We start from the raw sequence: 22,109 nt of genomic DNA, 5'->3' as shown, positions 1-22,109 counted from the left end.
GGTTATGAGAGCAAAAGGCTACAGTGTTAAGTGTTAGTTAAATGAAAACATCCTGTACTTAAATACTTATTTAATAAGCCAGTTACCACCAGACAGCAGCACGTGGTCCTAAAGTTTTACCAATGATGATGAAAGTGTGGTAAAATGTGGCATTTGAAATAAATTGGATTTAGGCCAGATTTAGTCAAATTAAACCAAATGACTGAATCGGTGGCTTCTTTTGCTTTCACACCCAAATCTGTTTATGAACCTTTAAGATTTAAGTGACATGTAAACTGCAAAATCTGATGAGTAGCCAAAGGGACCATAATACGAAACCAGGGGATTTTACTGTTTACGTGTCATTTTACAGGTATAACTCCACTTGAGACATCAGATTTGGATTGCACATGAAACCACAGCTGTTTGTCGACAGGTCAACAGGAGGTCACCATCAGCTGTACACAGACATCACATTTCAATAAGAAAACCAGGCAGTTTGAGTTTCCATATTTTTTTTTATTATTTTAGTTCAACAGTTCAAGTCAACCAGCCACTGTATACGAGTTGCCAAAGTGTATTGCTCTTTTGCATTCCTCGTGTAGAGCCCAGTCTAGTCTGTTCTAGTTGGCATCCATTCAAGTCGGTTCACAGTTATACAGTGCGAGTCATGTGCTTTGAAGAGAACCCCATATTTTTACAAAAGCAAAGAATCAGCAGTGGCACAAATGATTGGGAGGAGCAACAAGCAGAGGATGGGAGCAAAGCTGCATGTATATAACAGCCGATGCCTCAAATGTTGTGCTACTCTTCATATACAATTTAAGTGCCAAAATGTGTGGTTCACAGGACACTTCGAGAACACACTATGAAATATGCCAGGATAAAAGACCTATGCATAGAAACATGCTTCCTCACAAAAGGATAGGTGTACACTGCTTATTTTCAGAAAGGGCAGAAGCGGCACAAGCTACATATGAAACTCATTAGACTGACAGTGGGGAGGGACGAGCCACAAGTAAAACCAGCAAGAACACTTAAAGCAGGGGAGCTGAAAATTTCACAAAGTGGAACTGGGTTTTCTCAGTTCAAAAAGGTGGGTAGTGAAAAACAAAAAATAAATCAATCTTTGGATACGTAAAAAACCCTATACAATCCCCAGCTGGTACGGTTCAGTCTTCCGAGGCGCCCTCTTCAGTGCCATCTTTGGTTTCCTTGTTTTTTCGCACTTCTTCCAACTTCTTGTCCTGGTCAGAGAGTGAAATATGATTAGTCAGCCATCAGAAGTAGTGTCTTTCATTTAGTTAGACAGAAGCAAATACCTTCTCCTTGAACTTCTCATTCATAGCTGCCATAAGGGCTGTGCGGTTCTCCTTGTTGGCCTCCATTTTCTGGTTGAGCTTCTCCTCAGCCATCTTGCTGAAGTTGTTGTTCTCCTCCTGTGCCTTCTGTTGCACCTCCTTTATGTGCTCACGCTTCTCTGCCACGTGCTTCTGGAACTCTGCTTTTTGACTCTGAAACAATTTTAAGCAAATTTTACTGATAGTTTCCTACAACATAAACTATATACACAATAATAGCCTGGATTTGTCAAGTTGAGTGCTAAAAATGGTGGCATATAGGATTTTACACATTTGCTGAATTTGAAAAAAAACAAACAAACCCATAACTAAACATTAAATGAAATGGGAAGAGCAACCATGAGCTTAATTTGTGAATTTCCAAGTCTTTTTAAATAAAGGCATTTCCTTTTTGTTCATGTTGTATCATTTTAGCTCAAGTTCTGCAAACCAAAACAGCTTTGCAAGTGTGTGAGGGTAAATAAATTGGACGCAGTTTTTACCGTCTGGTGCAGGATTGCATCTGTCCTCAAGGCACCTGTGCATGTGACAAGTTGTACAGGTACACTTGATGTTTCTCATTGCACTTGTCCCAGGAGAGTGAAAGGAGGGAGAAAGTTGTACCAACCTTGCGCCTCTCCTCAGCTGCATCCAGTTTCCTCTGGATCTCCTCCAGTGACACGTCCTTCTTTTTGGGGGGAGACAGAGGGAACTCGCCCTTTGAGTCTGGCTCCCCGAGAATGACCTCAAAGGCCTGGCCAGAGGCGCGCTTGTCCAGCTCTTTGACCTGGATTTCTGTAGAGACAGGAAACCCCTCCATTAATATACCATGATGACTGACTAGGTGCATTAAATATTAAAAGCATGTTAGAGTAAATCTTAAGAGATTACCTTCGGCCATAGTGACGAGTGCTGCAGGTAAGTGTACCTAAAAGAAAAAAATACAAACTGTTAAAATACAGTAAATATTAAAAAAAAAAAAAAAACAAAGAAAGAAAATTACAGGTTTAAAAATACAGGAATGATACAATGTATAAAATTGTACCCTCTAGTGGCGGCTTTGGGGCACTACAGCTAACCACCGCCCATCAATTCAAACAAAACGACGCTGGCATTCATTGAGCTGTTGGACAAGCGCACATTGTTTATCTCTGAACGTGTGACAGCAGTGACATTCGGGCCATCCACCAAAACACTCATCCAAAACCAAGGACAGGAAAGGATGAGGCTTCAAGGCCAACTACCTCCCGTTAATTGTTACTGAAGGACGCATTTAGTGGAGACAAAGGCGCTTTTTTGGGTGGGTACTGTAGGCAGACAGGGAGGCACTGCCAGGTGGCTGAATGAACAGGCTCACAATAAGGCCAAGCAGTCAATGCATTTTAAATGTAAATATTACGCAGCATTGTGCACATTTGTTGGAAAAAAAATCATCAGGGAGCACCTGTTCCTAGTACCATGTGTTCCAGCCACAGGGGAGGTGAAATACACAAGTGAATGCACACAGCCGATGTGGCAGCACGGTTCAATGAGGCTGGTACTATGATGTAATAGAAATAAAGGCCTGTGCAGGGACATTTATGCATAAACTTAATATTTTCTGAAAAATGTTGGCTCCTTTTTGCAAGAGGGGAAAAATATACACAAGCTTGGAACATTTATTTATTTATATATATATTTTTAAAGACATCTGGGTGAAGCAGAGGCCACTTGATAAAGTGGTCAATGTGCATAGCTGTAAAAATATGAAATGAGCAAAAATGCACACTTATTATTGAATGCACATTTGATAAAAAGGCATTAACAAACGTGCCAAGCGAATATTAGTCCATTTAGTGCATCATTTGCCCAGTGCCTTGCACGTATCAACGCCCATGCAAAGAATGACCACTTTGAACATGTTTCCCATTGAGCGTCTTGACAATAGTGACAAAGCCTTATTCACGCAGCCGCCAAGCACATTTCCTTCACTGTCATCTCAACAACAAGCAGCAAAGCAACAAAGAGGCTTTGACATCAACATGACGAGCTGCAAAGAACAATAGACACAGGCAGGTGATTTTCTCCAGCCAAACGCATCGAACAGCGGCTTGTTTTGACGCCTCTGAAGACAAAAAAAATGGGAACAAATGTCGCCACAGCCTAACGCCATCAAACAACTGCCCAAAACGGCTCCCCTGCCCGCGTCTGCCGCCCTGCGCCAACTGTGCCAGCTGTGCCAGGCAGAAAAACAAAAGACAATTCAAACGACGCTGAAAGTTTATAGGCGGAAAAATTCCTAAAATGTCAAAAAATGGGCGCCAATTTTGATTATGCGTCGCGTGCACAGGTGGGCCGCGGGAACATCAAACAGGAAAACAAAAGATGCCCAAAATAACAGACTTTTCACAATTTACGCGCTATATTCAAAATGACAAGCGCGGCGAAGAGGTTATGAGAGAAAGTAGCAAAGAAATAAGCTTCCTAGGTGGTTAATAGAGGACAAAACGCTGGCTGTGAGTTGTGGGAGTAGTAGAAGATGCAGCCGTCACACCCACCTTCCACGCGCTGCTCAAGCTGCTGCTGTGCTCGTGCTCTCCGTGGTGTGCTCGTGCTCTCGGTGGTTTGCCCGCGAGTGCTCCGTCTGTCTGCGCGAGCGTGACAGGAGCGCGCTCACATAAATGGACCAAAAGCGGTGCCGTCATGTCTTATTGCGTCCGTGATTGGCTGTCCGTGTGTCTCCTGTGGAATTATGGGAAGTGTAGTTGTTTGGGTGTTCAATTAAAGGTATGATACAAGGTAGACTAAGAATGTTTAAATCAAATTGAGCTTTGCTGATTTATTCTTAAGTACAAAAACATTGGACATGATCACCAAGTTGTTTATGTTTATGTTATAATTTGGTGTAGCTGCAGCTGCACTCTCTTGCTCTCATTTGGGTTGCCAGTTTCAATGCTGGAACCTGTTTAGTTTAAATCAAGACTGTTTCTGATCTGAATTGTCACTACATAAACCCCAGCACCTGCAGCCAATCATGAATCAGTGCTAGTGCAGCCTCTACAACTCAATGAGTGAATTCAGGAGGTTCTGTGCTTTCCCATGAGACCTGTCCATATACTGAGAATGACAACAAAACATGTGTGTCTTCCTGCAAGCGAAGGCATTGGCAGTTACTAATTGCAAAGGAGAGGCTAAGGATGCATTGACCTATGACCTTTACAGCAACATCAATATAAGACAAAGAGTGGAGTAAACACACTCACTGATGTTACATGTATGTTGTCACATTTAAAACCCAATCGTTTTGAATGTATTTAGGACAAATATCTTCTCTTATCTTGTCTTAACTTTATGAGTAATATAGAAGGCACATACTTGAAAGAAAGTTATATTTGAATACATATAATATTTTGTCAATGGGGTTAGGGCATGTCACAGAGGCTTTGACAGTATAAAGTAAAAAGAGATACTTGTTCATTCAACCTGATCATTTTCACTCAATTGTAGACAAGTCAATCCAACACTATTATTTTCTATATAGCTAGATTAAACTGCACTTCTAGGCCACTGTGCCAGGAGCATATGTGTTATATGAAGAGAAATTGCTATCCAAAGCTGTAATGGAGGTAGTGAGCCAAAGCAGCTGTTGTGCTGAGATATGCTAGTGGAATTAACACATGCACTGCAGTCCTGACTGTGGAAGCTGACCAGCTGAAGTAGCAGGAGTCACACATGATTAAGACAATGTTAGCGGTTTTCGAAGTTGAATAAAAGAGCAGGATTTGAACCGCCAACCTTCAGATCAGAGGACAAACACTCTGCCAGCTAGGCTAAACGTTAAAGAAATAAGTAAGAAAAAATATATATCTGAAATTCTGCAGACAAGCTTTTTCCTATAGCAGAGCAGTGCATTGCATACTGTATCCATGACAACCCAAATCAATACTTCCTTGATCTTGACAAACCGCCAAATGGCTGCAAAGAAATGATACAGTTGATTATTTGGTATGGCTGTATGCAGTGGGATGACAGTTATTATATCATTTATTACACAAATATATCAAATTGCAAATCGATTTTGTGTATATTGTCAAAACCATAACACCAGATGTATCACTTAGCTTTAGTTTTATCATTTTTAAGTATAGAAAGGTCAGAATTGCTAAACTAAACAAAAGATGGGATTAAATAGACTATATATAGCTTTATGGTAGTAGCTTATGTAAAGGACCCAGGAAGAAAAGTACCACGGTTACATAACCACATTTCTACCTGCACATAAAATATATTAATGGTTTTTTCAAAAGGATGGACAAAAAGGATAATAGTTCATGTATGCAGACACTGGTGAGAAGAGATTGAACCATTAAGCTTTCCATCACAGAACAATACTAAGGCTGATTTTTAATAATCCATGTCACATTTTCATTTTTGTGCAAATTCTTAAAGGTTTTGTTTCATTCACACACAAAACACAACTCCAAGTATGTTTTTGATGGCTTAAATCTCAAAAAAGTTTTGTGTGATATAGGACCTCTGAGCATTTTGTTGCCTTGACATACAGTGAAGGGATTGCATGTAATGAGCCCAGTAATGTAGACATGCAAACGTGTCAAGCATGCTAGGCTGAGGTTAGCACGTACTGCATTTGTGCTAATGGTTAAGATGTTTACATAAGTCCACCATAATGATCCATGAAATTATAGCGTTACTTAATATTGCTGATGTTTACAGATAATTACATTTACATTACTGACTGTATAAACTCCTCATGCAAGACAATAACGCAAGCTGAGATGTGATAAGGAAAAGTACAGTAGATATGTTGTATTGTACTTCTGTGGTGAAGAGGAGGAGCTGGAGAGACTGAGGAGGCTGATGTTCCTGCTGCTGCTACGTGAAAGAAGAGCTGAAATTCTTATGAGAAAGAGAGTACATGTGTTTGAAATGTCGTGAGAAGCAACAGGCAATAAAGTTTACTTACAAAAACATATTATTATTATTATTATTATTATTATTATTATTATTATTATTATTATTATTATCATCATCATCATCATCATCATCATCATTATTATTATATTGTATTTTATTTATTTATTATTATTTATTTATTTAATTATTGTTATCTTATTTATTTATTACCTGTATTTTACCAAACAAATGTTAGAAATTCTCATTCACAATGTAAAAAAAAAAAGGTGACGTTAGATCAGTTAAGCTTCTATTCCATTTCTGTGCAATCAAATTATTATATATATATATATATATATATATATATATATATATATATATATATATATATATATATATATATATATATATATATATATATATATATATATATATATATATATATATATATATATATATATATATATATATATATTTATTTATTTATTTATTTATTTATTTATAAAATCCAATCAGTTCTAGCTTCACTGATAGTTAGTTAGTTAGTTACTTTATTGTCCCCGAGGGGAAATTTGTCTTCACAGTCAAAACACACATATTACACATATGATATTACTTGTGGTATGTATGTAAATAAATGACTTAAGCTTCAGATGGTTGCCATGGATATCAGTTCTTCTCCAGAACCCAGCATACCACACATGGTAATACAAATCCTTTAATTCCCCTCATCTAACCTACAAATCTATATACCTATAATTATCTACCTTATTTTGAACATGCCACGATAAAATTCAATACCCGAATGCCAGCAGTCAGAAGCTATTCATCTCCAATCGACACCACACAGACTATTTGAGTATTTTTAGCCTGGTCGCACATCAGGAGCTGTTCAGTCAAAGTGGTGCTGAAAATATAGAAGCACAGAAAGAAACAGAAGAAAGAGATGCGATGCTAAGATCTATTTTTGCCGTTGCCATGTGGATGTCACCTCGCGTTGGGATGTAGGCCGCTGTCTTTGGAGGGTGTTGTTGATGTTTCACAATGATGGTAGTCGGAAGCCATGTATACTGTGGATAGTTACAAAAAATACATAAAGGGCAATATATAACGCATTTCAAATATGGTTCATGTCAAACAGATGCAGTAGCACAATTTGTAGAGATGTTAACTATTCTGTCAAATCTAAAGCGACATCTCTCTATATTTTTATACAGGTTGATATCAGTCTGGTCCCCATGTCCTGTGTTGCCTCTAAAGCCCAGTAAAACGTGATCGTGCAACCAGACTTGTTTTTTTTTTTCCAGTAACACATGTGAAATGAAGGTGCTCATTGCTCACCTATGATTTACAAATACAATCATATATAACAGAGTTCACTTGTTCAGTTATTTCACCCTCCTCATATATATATATATATATATATATATATATATATATATATATATATATATATATATATATATATATATATATATATATATATATATATATAATTTTATTATTTCCGATACGGACAAACCATGAATGTCCACGATTGATGAATCCACCTGTCAATCACGGCCATTTGAAAACGTAAAAATTCACAATTGACCAAACTCACATCTTCGTAGAGTATTTAAGAGATGTGTATTCTGGATCACAGGTAAATGCATACAGCCATTGTGTCCATGAGCAAGACACATCTCTCATGCTGCTTGTAAAAAATAGTTCTGCACCTAAACTGATACTTGACTCAAATTCATGAGCTTTACTGATGTTTGGCCTGAAAATTGCCCAAGAACATCTCATAATGATAGAATTGTTATTTCTTCCAATCTCTTTAAGTTATTGAAGGATAAATACTACAGCAAATTTACACATTTGTATCATTTTTTTTCCCCAGGGGCAGCACCAAGGGGAAGGGGGGCTGGGGTGGGGTAGAATTCTAAAAAAGAAAAAAGAAAAAGAAAAAAGAATTCTATTATATTAGGTTTTATAAATAACTACATAGTGCTAACTACATTTAAACTACATTGAAAACAGGGACTCAAACATGTGGGTGGGAGTATGCTCCATTGTTAAAAGGCTCTAAATGTTAAGTGAACACCCACACTGAAGACCTTAGCACCCTCCTAGCTCCTCTAACCAAACATGTCTGGTGCCACCCCTGTTTTTTCCATTGCGTCACTTTTTGGACAGAATTGGTACTTTCACTGGTTTCAGTTGAAACCAATTAACGGCAGATACTTAGGGTCAAAGTCTCAACTGGTGAGAAACAGAGAGTAGACTACACCTTAGAAATTGTATAAGTGGTAATGAAGCTGAAAGACGAACCTGAGGCACTTGTATAGAAAAAAAAAATATTAAAAATCCTTTGTTGATAAAGGTACTGGAATTGAAAAAGCTGGATTGGTGTATCTCTCATAATAAGGGCAGACTGATGGAAGTGTGGCTGTGAATCCAACTAATCCCTTCAATTCAATTCCCTTACAATGACATGCTCACACAAATACATAGGAAAATTGGATGTGGAAGTGTTTTTCGCAGGGATACAGCTACATGATCTGGTCGTAACTTGAAATATATGATAAATTGTGGCATAAAACTCCCTTAATTCTGATTCGTTGCAATAATTTAACAGGTTGTTCCCCATGAGCTTCTATAAATCAGGACGATATTGTGTTATTGTTCACAGTTTGTACAGGCTACTAAACACAGTGTTACTATACAGTATTTGCTAGCATATGCCGCTAATGCATAAGATGTACCAATAGTCAAAAATGTTCACTTTCTTCTTACAGGTGAACATTTAAAACCCAAAGCCAAACCCACTTTTTCATTTCCCCCATAAGGCAGCACACATGAAGGGATAAAGAGGAGTCATCCAAAACAAACAGTCTCTGAGCGTCTCAGACATGGCAGATCCCAAATCCTCTTTTCACACACACAGCTGGGGTTTCTGGCTGCTGCTGTCCATCTGTAAGCCCTATACCCAACCATCCCACCCGCCAACCCGCACCCCTCCTCTTGCCCCATTCCAGCCAAGCCCATCCCAATCGGGCCTTGGTCTGTCTGCCCTTCTCTCATTGGTCCGTCTTTGTCCTCCAAAACCCCACAGACCTATTTGCGGAGGGAGGGGTACACTGATGCTGGCAGCACCCGGTCACCATCTGGTCCTTTCACACCCGCTCAGAGCTGCTCATCTCGTCTGGATAGTTGACGTTGTGCATCGTACAGTATCATAACATAAACGGTATAACAGCGTCAGAGGAGGATGAGGTTGAGTTTAGAATAACGTAAAGAGGTAATAAATCTCATGACTAAGACCAGTGGGATGATGTCACGTGGGTGCTTTTTAAAGGGTTTTACAGCCGTTCTCACTAAAATGGGAGGGATGAGGTCATTCACTTTAATTCAATTATCTTTATAAATCCCCATAGAGAAATTATGCAGGCTTTGAGTGATTAAAATGAGCAAAATAAAGTGTCTGTGAAATTGATATATTGTTTGAAGTGTGCAACAAATGTTAAATGTCATTAGTACAAGCAGTAAGGTGGAGATGGAGGAGTGTCCACAAAAGATCTTGTATAAATCTCAATGAATGCAGAGAACACCCCTGTGTACGTCCTTCTTTCCAGATGCTGTCCACATGGCAAACATCTTGTCTCTTTGCTGTTGTAGTAAGGACCCTGCACTTGATTCTTTCTGTCTTACATATGAAAAAATAGTTTAATTTTATAAACAGATGCAAACGGCAGCAGTGTATTTTGACCCCAGGAGTTGCTGTTACAATATATCTGTACTGGTGCATGGCAAATTTAGCTCAAATACTCTGGAAAGTGCAAATATCAGCCAATCAATATATGTTTTGTTTTTTTTTAGCATATTGTCAATAAGCCTTACATTTTCAGCAGAGGTCAGTATTTTGTTTTGGACAGCCACCTGCCTAAGAATAGACAAAATGCTTTATTTTGAACTTTTTAGTGTGAAGAGACAACTGCACAAAACATGACTACACAGCTCTTTTAAGGTTTGGTGAAAAAGGGCTGTGAATGAGTTTGTAGTAAAAAAAAAAATTTAAATCTAAATTGGTCCTACATACAGTATTTGCTCAAAAACACTACCAGAGCTTATTGGCCGTTGTCATCTGTCTGGATTCAAAACAATAAGCATCAGCCATGAAAAAAACATACCTATAGATCACCACGTTACCTTTTATTGGTTGGAAAATGCTGTATTTGTCGAAAAATTTACGAAAATGTATCCCGCCAATGAACTCTGTCAAGTTGCTGTGTACAGTTTTGTCTCATGTTTTTGTATATTTATGGAGAATTGTCATGTGGGAGCATGGGTGGCATAGATATGGGCTCAGGAGAGATTGCTAAATTACTGAAACATGCATGGATGACATCTAAAAACGCTTCAGGCATGTTTTTGATGAGGGAGTAATGTTAAAACATGGTAGAAAAAAAAAACAAAAAAAAAAAAAAACAAACAATTCTGCATAACAGCCTCTCTTAAAGCAATGATGTACTGTGGAGAACTGGTAGTAGTAAATTGCTATTCCAAACACAACATTCATCACACCATAAAGGAACTGACAATTGGCTTATTCATATTAGTTTTAGTGAAGCAGTGTCCCGTAAATTGCTAAATTAACATTGACACTGTGTGATTTTTGGAGCTTGGCGAATCCATTGGAATACATGCATTGGCAGCCACACCTCTTGCAGTCTGCCCTAGGACAGTGCTAGATATACACAAATACTGCATGAACATAGGAGTTGTTATTTCTTTACCTCGACTGCACTTAACTCTATGGAAACAAGCAGGTGATGTTAGAGGTCAGAGCTGTGAAGAAGTAACCCTCCTCCACTAAGAATGTTTTTTTAAGGTATTTTTTGAGGAATCTAGGCAAAGAAATAGCATCTCCATGGACATGCACACCTGAAAAGTTACACAGTACCCCTTTAGGAAATCAATTCAGCCTCCTGTAAAGCTAGGAAGGAGCAGGCCATCCCTACAGACGCATTGAGATGTGGTGCTACTGCTGTGTCTCGCCTACTGCTCCAACCTGACCCAATTTATTCCACACAAACATGTCTCACCTCCCCATCTCTAGCCCTGGCCCCTCCCTGTCCCGTCCAGCGTGTGATCAGAGAGGCTGCTGGGATACGATTGAGACCGCATCAGGAAACGGGAATGGGACCTGCCGTGTTTGGATGCTGTGTCCACTTCAATGCGTCTGGTAATCTTTCACATGGGCTGCTGTTTACACGTGATAGAAGGTCTGACGCTGGTGGAAGGCTGCGAAGTTGACACAGTATCCACAAAGGGAATATGAAAATAACTGGTGTCGAATGTGTCTGAAAAGGTTTTTGAATGTCACACTACAAGATGTGAGGAATTTAAAACACTATCATGTTTGTTACTCCAGGTTAGACACGTTTTTTTTTTAGGTCAGAAAAGGTAGTTTCTGAAAGTGAAAGTAGTACATTTGTCCTGTTCATGGTTGAGCTCTTTGACAGAGATTGATCGCAGAGGCAGTGAGAGGAGAACAGTGGTGGAGCGCAGTAAAATAGTGTACTAAAGTATCATTTTAGGTATCTATACTTAACCTAAGCAGGTTTTGAAGATACTATTACTTTTACTTTGCTGCATTTGAGAACTGTACTTTCTACTTCACTACATTTTAAATTGGACTGAAGAGTTATTTTAAGTATTGTCTGAGACCTGCTGAAAAGGCTGAGGATTTTTATTTTTAACACGTTCATAATTTGAGCAAAGAAAAATATACAAACAAAAATGGAATAAATTGGGTCAGGTTGGAAAAAACTTTTTAAAAAAAGAACACACAAACACACACACAAAAAAAAAAACAATTCCATATAAAATTTTTAAACAGGTACTTTTATTAGATTTTTATTTTTATTTATTTATTTTTTTGCTTCAGTATCTTTAATTTTACTTAAATAAGAACATCAAGTACTTCTTTCACCACTGGAGCAGGACTCTTTATGCGATCAAAATTCGTAGATTATGTATTCACTGGACTGTGATCAATTCAGCGCTCAAAACATGAAAAAACAAACTGTTGCTATCTGGAGGATTAGTCTACTCTACACGTGTTATCTTGTAGTTGCGCTTGCTGAGATGATGACATGAATACAGTAGTACAGTAAACACAGCTCAAATGTGGATGGTAAAAGTTGCTTTTTATAGCGCACACTAAAAATAGTACATGCAAATATCTGACTACCATTTGCAAACATCCTGCTTCACTAAACCAATTTATGTTTTATTTTTCTTGATGTATTTTCGCTTTTGAATTCTGAGCTACTGCAGGTAACACAGTCCAGTTTCATCTCACCAAATCTCGCCGAGCACTTCAATCCCGATCTCCAATGCATTTCTCATTCAATAATCACACGACCTACATACATCACAGAACCTCCTTTTAGAAATATACAGTGTGATACAAAATGTGTACCCCTTTGCCCTTGGTTTTAATCTATCGGTCATGTTTAAGTATCATGATTACTTTTATGTAACTGTGGCTTATGTAATCACCTCAACTGCTCTTCTCCCCGGGAGGCTGTCTAGAAGTAGTCCACCTCTCTCTCTCTTTTGCTCCGTCTCTCCATCTTTCACTAGACTCTCTCATTCTCTCACTTTCTCTCTCTCTCTGCATCACATTATCTGCATGAGTAGACCCTGAGTGGAAGCCAGTGGTCCTCACGTGCAGGGAATGTGCCGGGGACTGTATCGAGCAATGGGATGGAGAAAACATGAATTAGAATTGAAAATAAGTGACACAAAACTATAAAAAAAAATATATATATATATTACTAATGAGATAAAGTAACACTAGCAATGTCTTTAAGGTTGTGTATAGACATACCTAGCTGTAGAATCAGCCTTTATTGTGCATTTTTATGTGGTGGATGACTGCAAATGTGTCTACCCAGAGGAAACCCATGCAGACACAGAGAGAACATGCAAATTTTGTTGGCTGTAGTTCATTTGTTAGAGCAGTCGTCCTCTGATCCAAAGGTCGGCGGATCGAATCCTACTCTTGACATGAAACAAGAGCAGGATTGGTAGAGAGGTCTGATCCACTGACATACTGGTTGGCGGTGTGAATCCAGCTACCACAGATGAATACTGCTGCTGTGTCCCTGGGCAAAACACTTTAACTCATGCTTGCCCCCAGTGTCTGTGCACACTAGCATATGAATGTGTGCGTGAATGGGTGAGTTGTTCCGTGATGTAAACGCTTTGAGTTCCTTGAAAGGTAGAAAAGCGCTGTATAAATGTGACCATTTACCACTGAGCACAGAGATGTGACCCATACTGGCAAGACCTCGAGCCAATCAGCTGATTCTATGTGATTCCATAGTTCAACTGCAGCAAAAGTAGCGCAGGTAAAATCTAAGAAAAGAAACCAGTTCATATGTCGTGTATTAATAAATATATTTTGTCTCATTTTATACTTATAGATTCATACATAGGGTAAATCTGCAGCATAGTTCTTCACTAAAATCCATTTAACTTAACATTTGATTATAAATTTTGTGTTCCAAACCAATATTCCTTCATTTTCTAAGTGTTCTGAACAAGGCTAACACCAACCAGCAAATCTGTTACCACTGTATTTCAACGTGAGCAGGAATGACACAATTCCTACTCATGTTTTATTCAGAACACACTGTCAATGCACTCGTTTCATATCATAAACAGACATCGTGAAATAGGCGATCTAAAATTAGAAAACAGTTAACACAAGCAAGCTTTGTTTAGGGTTAAGGATATCTGGCAAGAGCAAGTGTACTTGTGAGGGAGGGCATCTGATTTAGAACACATTTTCACAGACACTGTTTCTCCAAATGCTAATAAGTTTAAACTAATCTTTATCATAATGTGCTGGTAAGGTCAATACAGAAACGGTTTTACAAAATAAGAAAGTAAGGTGTGAACCAGCAACCCTCCAGTTGGTGTGCGAACGCTTGATCCACTGTGCCACTATGTTAAAAAGGGTGCTTTAACATAGTGTATTTCTATATGTTCTTTAATCTGCCCATCTTGCACTAAACATTTTAAGAACTCCATATGAAAGCTCTGTAATGCACTTTAATGTTTAGGCTTGGCAAAATCCATAATCTACTATAGCTGTGTGCCTCGCCATTTGACCCAAGAATGAACCTTCCCTTTTTGACCGGTGGGGTTGCTAATCCAATTCCCTGGCCTCTCCCTGTTTTCTATAATCCTCTATGTAGGCTCTGATCTCAGACATCTCCCCTAAGCCCCTCTACGGACCCCCACTGCCCTGTCAATTTGCCGCTGGCACAATGCGTTTGATAAGAGGCCTTCACCAGAACAACAACTTCAACAAAAAAATGTAAGCTACTAATGTTAAAGAGGACATATCATGATGGCCTTTTGAAGTATTTGAAATTATATTGCAGGAAAACATAGACATTTGGATTGGATTTTGCATTTTATACACTTGGTTTAAGTGTCTGGCTCCCTCTGCTGGCACAATTTGAGATTGAAGCATTTTTAACAGAAATTGGCAGTGGTTATTACAAACTATACTGGTGAAAGGTCCACTACAAGCTTGTCTCCATGGAGATGTTATTTGCTTTAATGTTCCACAGTATGGGTAAACATATCTATTTTGCATTTGTTTAATTGCATGTTTTATGACTCAAAATACCTTGAAAAACAATGCAGTTTTTACTGTGTGCAGATTCGCCTCTCCACAGACTCGACCAGGAACTTGGTTTGTTGACACAATCTGCTTGTCTCTATGGAGAATGGTAAGTTTAATGCAATTCTGTGGAGTTTTCTAGGCCAAGCAGTGACATATCCACAGAGACAAAACTGTGGCAGATCCTACACCAGATATAGTTACATACATAGTTAAGGTTAAGGAACATTTTATTGTCCCCTTAGGTAAATTTGTCCTCTGCATTTGTCCCATCCTTCCTCCCAACTCATCAGGACTAGTGGCCTCTGTAGTGCTGCACCTGGACACACATCTCCAATTCTACAGCAAGGCTTGGTCTGGACTACCTCAGCTGTTACCTGTTGTGCATGTTTTATGTTGATGGGGGAAACGAGTGCTTGGAGGAATCCCACCCAGACACGGGGAAAAACATGCAAACTCCACACAAAAAAATCTGAATGGCCCAGGAGCTGTACCTGGAACCTCCTTGCTATGAGGCAAGAGCCACCATGCCGCCATAGTGCACTTTTAAACATACAGTATATAGACTCCAAGTATAATTCTGAGGTACAAATATCTTTCCAATCTGAATACAAGCTCATAAAGTGGATTTGACAGGGCCTATGTAAACAAACCATCAATCAGTGTAGAGTATTAGCAGTAAATGAGCGTTTTAATAATGCATGTTGCTACACAGTATAATAGCTGTATTAGCAATGTCAGCAGACGTAAAACAGGCCTGGATCAGTGGCTCATGTTTCCTTTGGAGCTGTACTGTTGTCATGTATGATGCACTGACATGAATCACAGCATTTAAAAGGGTTGTAAAATTACACGTGTACATTATAAGTATATGGAGATTTACGAGCAGTGCCTCTGTGAAGACTGTGGACATGTAACAGGCTGGCTCCAAGACGCCTGGCTCCTGTACACTCGGAAGGATTCCATGGGAGTTTGTGCAGATATTATGAACAAGATAGCACATTTACAAGATTTGAACCATGCATCTTGCTCACCTTGTTTAGATTCCTTCAAAATCACAATGATATTCAACATTTTATTTCATTTGGAGTTCAAAGTGCCACATATATGCCATCGCCCATTGAATATTTATGTAGTCTCTCTATTATTTATGACCTGTGAAGTAGTGGTTTCTTTGTCTAATGTATAGTTCTTATATAGTATTGTTCTCATGGTTTCACTTCACAAAAAATGTAAATAAAAATGACATAACTTGGAGTTTCATTTTAAGCCTATAGTAAAGTTGAATTTGTATTTTTGCTGTATTTATACTTGTGTTTATGACACGCTTTATTGTAAAATTGGTTCAAGTGGTGAAGTGGTCGTCTTAAAGTTTAGAGTAGAGTTTTTAACTATATTATTGTTCTTTTCTCTTCTCAGTTGTATTTTGAGTCTTTATCACTGATTTTAAAAACACCATATTGCCAATTAATTCGCATTTTCAGTGGAATACTCCCTTTTCGTTCTTTCTTTACTTTGTTTATTTGTCAGGGACCATGTACAAATTTATTAATCCTACAAAAGAAAAGACGATTTGTACCAAATTTAGCTACTGCTACTTTCCATGTGCAGTCCCTGGGCAGGTGAACACACATTAAAACTCACATTTCATTACAATTACAACAACATGACTATCAGTTCATCATTGACATTAGCAGGAAAATACAATAAAATGTCCCCAAGTCCAATACATGATGTTTCGTACAGTCCAAACCAATTTAAAAATCAATCATGTTCTCCAATTTTATTTTCTTAGTCGATGATATGCGGACGACTCTGCTGTGTTGCGTAGTTATTTTGGTACAAATGGAAAAAACAAATAATAATAATCAGCTGCTTGCTAGAGTGATGTGCAGCTATTCATTGGAGGTGCAGACTTTTTGTTGTGCCGCTGACGTTTACAGTGATGTCAGCTCCCATTGGGCACCGCAGTTTTCTAACACACAAGTCAGTGGAATGGTTTCTTTTATTAAGTTGTTTTAGAATAATTTTCCTATTTAAAATCTGTCAGTTATAACATAATGATCCACAGGTGTCTTGATTATAGCGACAGAGCAAACACAAGCACAATAGGTCTTCTTTAAAACCAGAAGATCACTGGTTCAGTCTTGTAGTGTGTTTATAACCTGTGTAACTTTTCCAATGGGTTGTCCATCACCTGCTTGTCTCCATGGAGATGTTTTAGAGAACGGTATTAACCTTATATTGCATGTTTTAACTTACAGGTATTAAGGTATTTTTTTAAACAATGTAAACATCATGCGTTCTTACTGTAAGCAGTGCTCGTTTCTATGGAGACAGACAAGTTTAAGGTCATACTAAAAAACATTCCAGGCAAGAAATATCTTCTCCATCAAGACGAGCGTGCCTTCCACCCAAAAAGCTACATTATGGACCTTTAACTTGGTTTGTATTATGAATAAGGACATGTTCACCCTCAAAACAGAAAACCACATAAACAGCTCTTCTTCTTTCAAATGGGATGTTTTCCAAAAGCAGGTGAAGCGTCCAGGGCTTATACTTTGAAGTTTTTTCATAAATATTTCATTTTTGCCTTTCCACATTTTCCATGATCTCTGTAGCTCTGCCCTGAGCAAAAGCAAAGTAAAAACCACACGAGAGCGCTTGTTTTGAGCAGCCCGGAGCGCCCTGTGCGAGTGCGAGAGGGGAGGGGTGAGGAGGGGGTGGGCGGGGCTTGTACATTGGGGGCAGACGCTAAGTGACTTGTGCTGAATCAGTGGTTATTATAATCTCTAAGCCTCCCTGTGGAACATGATGATGTCAGACTAGAGATGGAGTGAGGAAGAAGACAAAGGGATGCCCGGGACCAAAGGGAGGTACTGGTCACTGGGGGATTGGGGAAGAGAGAGACCAAAAATGATCCACAGATGGCTGCTGTTGGCAAATGATTCAAATTAAACAGGCACCGTTATTTGGGCAATTCTGAAGTGGGATAAAAATAATAGAAAACAGCATTAGTTTGTGCTATAGACGCAAAAGAATCAATGTATTTTCAGTTTGATTCCATGAGGAAAATCTACATCCAATCTTGAAATTTTCTAGCAAAAACTTTCTAACTTTTCAACTGCATTTGTACCATGGAAATTTTGGGCATTTGGCGGGTATGAAACTAGGTCAAAGTCACCCTTTTGGCAACTGACCCCGTTACAGCAAAGTATCTAAAATGAAAATCCAAGTATGGAAGCTTTTACAACACGATAGAAACATTATCGGCCAGGTGTGCCAAAAATCCATAGAGAACAAAGGATAATGGATAAAATAAAGAGCCATGGAGACATATTAGTTCAATAAAATGTTGTGATATCATCCTAAACGAAACAATTTGTGCCGCAAGTGTTAAATTGTTATCATTTTGCTGACAATTTAATATCAAAATGTCACAAATGGCTTGCGACAGGATAACCTCACTGTTCAATAGTCTGCATTTCTGTTCCATATATAGCCGACCTATCCTGTCCTTGGTAATCAAATTAACTCTACCCAGAACGATTTTATTGATTTGTCTCATATTAATTGGCTTAATGAGTTAGTGCCACAGTTAATAGGATCGTTACAGTAACAGAAACCGTGTCCAGTCAGCTTAGCCCCGAGGTAGAGATTGATACGGCTATGTCAGCATGTTAGCTTAGCGTGGTAATCATAAGCCTAATCTGGGCGATTAGCGTTAGCCTGCTATCATGTCATCATCCACTCAAACAGGACAGTTGTTAGCAGACGATGGTAAGCTCTGTCTCTATTAAACGAGACAAGGTTCTTGAGAGGTGCTTTTAGTTTTCATTACCCACAAGGCTCTTTTAAGTGTTCCAGGGCTTTATGCAAAATACTTATTGGGGCTCTTCTTTGCCAAATTATTCCTAAACCATTATAATATTTTTTCACCTTCAGAACTAAAAGAAATCTGCTGTTTTTACATGCATTAGTCAAATGAATTAATAAACAAATAGACAAAAACAGGAATGTCTCAAAAGCGTTTGCCCCCCACCCCTGCCCTATTGTTTGTGGGGTCCTGTGTGTCTAATTTGCAACAAACAGCTCTGTTACCGTCACATTTATGGCCCTATTGTAATTACTTCTCCTAAAATAAGATAAAGCACATTCTTTATTATTTTATATAACTGACTGCTAAAATTATATGGAGAAAAAAAGTAAAATAAAACTCTTTCTTGTTTGACATTAACAATCAAACAACATTCTGTCTATTTAAGTAATAAGAGTAAAAATTCTCAAAAGTTACATAATATTTATAACACAATATGGTAAATGGTCACCTTTTTATATAACACTTTTCCACCTTCAAGGCTTTACATCAAGGAACCACTCACCTATTCATACACACAATCACACACCAGTGTACGCACACACTGGGGCTGAGGGGAGTTAAGTGTGTTGCCCAAGGACACAAAAACAGTATTCATCTGAAGGAGCTGGAATCACACTGCCGACCTGTGGCCTGGGTGGGTTAACCTTCAGATCAGTGGACAAACACCAACTGAGCTGCTGTCGCCCCCAGTGTGCTGATCTTTAAATGGAAGTGGTATGTGCCCAGAGTGAGGATGACGTCATTGTGTTATCAGAAGAGGTGGGGGGTGGGGGTATGGCCCGGGCCCCTCCCTACATCTCCAGACACACAGTCATCAGACCAGCTCATGTATATGAGCTCATGTGGCCAGTGACACGCATTCTGGGAAATGTGGCCAGTCGTAAAACTGACCCAGAGTGAATCCAATGGACAGAGACCATCAAAGCCAATGTCAGGCTCTTAAAGACAATAGTATGGAGCTCCCAGGGCCTTCTCAGGCTTGTGGAGGCCCTAGGCAAGATGTTGCTTGGGAGGGGCTGATTTATCAATTTACAGTTGATAGATTCCTTATCCCTCATGTGTAAAGAAGAAACAAATTAGATATTTTAAAAACCAAGCAAAATTGTAATTCTTAAATTGAGTTTAAATGTCCTGTATTACACAAAACTAAGTCATGTTACAATGTTACCTCCTCAGTAACAGACCTGGAGTTGTGTTTTGTTTCATTCACATGTTTGAGTAACCCTTTATTATTAGTCTGTCCACAACTCCAAAGCGCAAAATACTCTGTTTCACCTTGTGATGTCATGAAGAGGTAGTTTTCAAGTTAGCTGCTACCTTTCACCAGTAGAGATTGGCAACTCCGGGGCTGGAATTATCCAAAAGCCTCTAGTGAAGGTGTATGGAGTTTAAAACCACGTTCTGTATTACCATACAACATCACAGACACAACATTGTAACATAGATCAGAACATTGTTTAATATAGGCCCTTTAAAGTGGATATATGCAGTATGTGCTTTGGCATAATAAGAACCAGTTACTTTCCAGTTTGTGGCAATATTATTTCCTGATGCACCACAGAGGCTGTTGGCTATTGAAAATTACTGTGCAAATGATCATAAATACCACATTGTTTTTCTTTCTTTTTTTAAAATAGATGCTGTACCTAATTTTTCCAGTCTTAAAAATGTGAAAAACAGAACTAGTTCATTTGAAATGGTTTGCAGTGGTCCAAAGGTACTACTGGCTTTCCTGACGCCTTTCTAGCACCCTAAATATTCACACCAATGAGGTTAAGTGTTTTCATATTCCAGAATAGATTTTGAGCATCACACCACTACTAACAACAACTAGCATGGTAACAGTGTGCTTCCTGATTTTTGTCTCATAGAAACGCTTTTGTCCAGGATGTACCCTCTGTGTTTTTAAAGTATATTTATCTTCGTAGACCAAACTTTCCTGCACTCCAGTTCACCTTTTGCCTCCACTACACCGCTAACCAGCCTCCAAGCTAACAGCTACTATTTTTAGCCTTATTTGAACTGCTTGTCTCCTTTGTGTGTCAGCTACTAACAGTAACACTTTGAAACCGGGACAAGAATGAATTGCTTTAAGTTGTATCAGTTATAAAGCCTGAATAATGCACCTTATAGGACCTTTAAATCCATAGAGATGTCAGCGCCCGCAAGAGAACAGGTTATATATGCGGACTAGAGCCGTAAAAGGCGGAGGTGCAGACGAATAGTGAAGTCATCCGGTGTAAAGTGTGTTACGAGAATACTGATGAGAAAGAATGGGGCCAAGCATAGACCATTAGTCCTGTGAGCAGCAATTAGCAAAGCAGACAGACACAGGAGAGGTGTGGGGTCCGTCACGTTATCTCTTTAATGTGGTTAATGAAGGCAGTGGTGTGTTCCAAGAATTAACTTAAATAATACAAAAACATTCACGAAATCATTTTAAAGGTGCGTTGTGGAGATGGTAAATGGTCACATATTTATATAGCTCTTCTGCACCTTCAGTAACAATTCACCTATTCAGACACACACTGGAGGTAAGACGGGTTAAGTGTCTTGCCCAAGATCACAACGACACCATTAATCTCTAGGACTTGGAATCGCACCGCCAACCTGTGGGTCAACGGATCTGACCTTTCAGCCGGTGATGGTTTTACGAGAACGGCATTTCCCAACCTTCGGATCAACGGATAAACACTCTACCAACTGAGCCACTGTCGCACATGTGTAACTTTTATGATGGAAGGATGCTTGTTTTGATGGTTGCTTGGAGTTGAATGTACCACAGTATGGCATTAAACTCATCTATGTATCATATTTGGTTAACAGAGTTTGCTTTAAAATAGACTCCTTTAGACTTAGTTTGACGTACATTCAAATTGTGAGTGGGGCGGTCACCTTTTCATAGATCTGACCTGCAATTTGACAAGAGTTAGAGGTGAGGTTGCGTCACCTGCTTTTCACCATGGGCATATGTCATTGTAATGCCATGCTCTGGAATATTTTAGGCAAAGCAAAACATCTTCATGGACACACGCAGGTTGCAGTTTATCCACCAGTTTATAGTTTTTATTTAGCGCAAATATATCTAGCATTTAGTCAGGTTCGGTTATTTAAAAATACCTTGAAAAACACGCATTACTGTATATTCCTGTAAGTAGGCTTGCCTCTCCACAGATTTAGCCTGGCGGTTTCATCTCCTTGTTTCCATGGAGATAGATAACATTCCAGGCAAAGCAATGGAGACAAGGTGGCATTTTTTTTTTTTTTACATCCTTGTCATCTAAACAGGGTCATAGGATTCTAACGTTAGCATATCTGTTTTACC

The 22,109-nt window shown here is 38.8% G+C and overlaps 1 protein-coding gene across 1 annotated transcript; it reads right to left on the bottom strand.

Annotated features, from left to right (window-relative positions):
* Positions 1-480: 480 nt before the first annotated feature.
* Positions 481-3,946, bottom strand: LOC117378926 (stathmin-like). The gene is made up of 5 exons (XM_033975617.2): positions 3,857-3,946; positions 2,211-2,247; positions 1,948-2,114; positions 1,302-1,493; positions 481-1,226 (listed from the first exon to the last, which is right to left on the bottom strand). The coding sequence occupies exons 2-5, from the start codon at positions 2,218-2,220 to the stop codon at positions 1,152-1,154; spliced, it is 444 nt and encodes a 147-aa protein (XP_033831508.1). The 5' UTR covers positions 2,221-2,247; positions 3,857-3,946; the 3' UTR covers positions 481-1,151.
* Between the last annotated feature and the right edge of the window lie 18,163 nt (positions 3,947-22,109).

The sequence above is a fragment of the Periophthalmus magnuspinnatus genome, chromosome 11, assembly GCF_009829125.3.
Source record: "Periophthalmus magnuspinnatus isolate fPerMag1 chromosome 11, fPerMag1.2.pri, whole genome shotgun sequence".
Classification (NCBI taxonomy): domain Eukaryota; kingdom Metazoa; phylum Chordata; class Actinopteri; order Gobiiformes; family Gobiidae; genus Periophthalmus; species Periophthalmus magnuspinnatus.
Note: the sequence above shows the minus strand (reverse complement) of the source record. Positions and strands in the feature narration are given on the sequence as shown.

What these genes read in the sequence shown, in the direction of transcription:
- LOC117378926 (XM_033975617.2), bottom strand. An exon ending in CAGCTGAGGAGAGGCGCAAG is followed by an intron (nt 1,494 to 1,947) that starts GTTGGTACAACT and finishes AAATTGTTTCAG; the next exon opens with AGTCAAAAAGCAGAGTTCCA. An exon ending in ATGAGAAGTTCAAGGAGAAG is followed by an intron (nt 1,227 to 1,301) that starts GTATTTGCTTCT and finishes CTCTCTGACCAG; the next exon opens with GACAAGAAGTTGGAAGAAGT.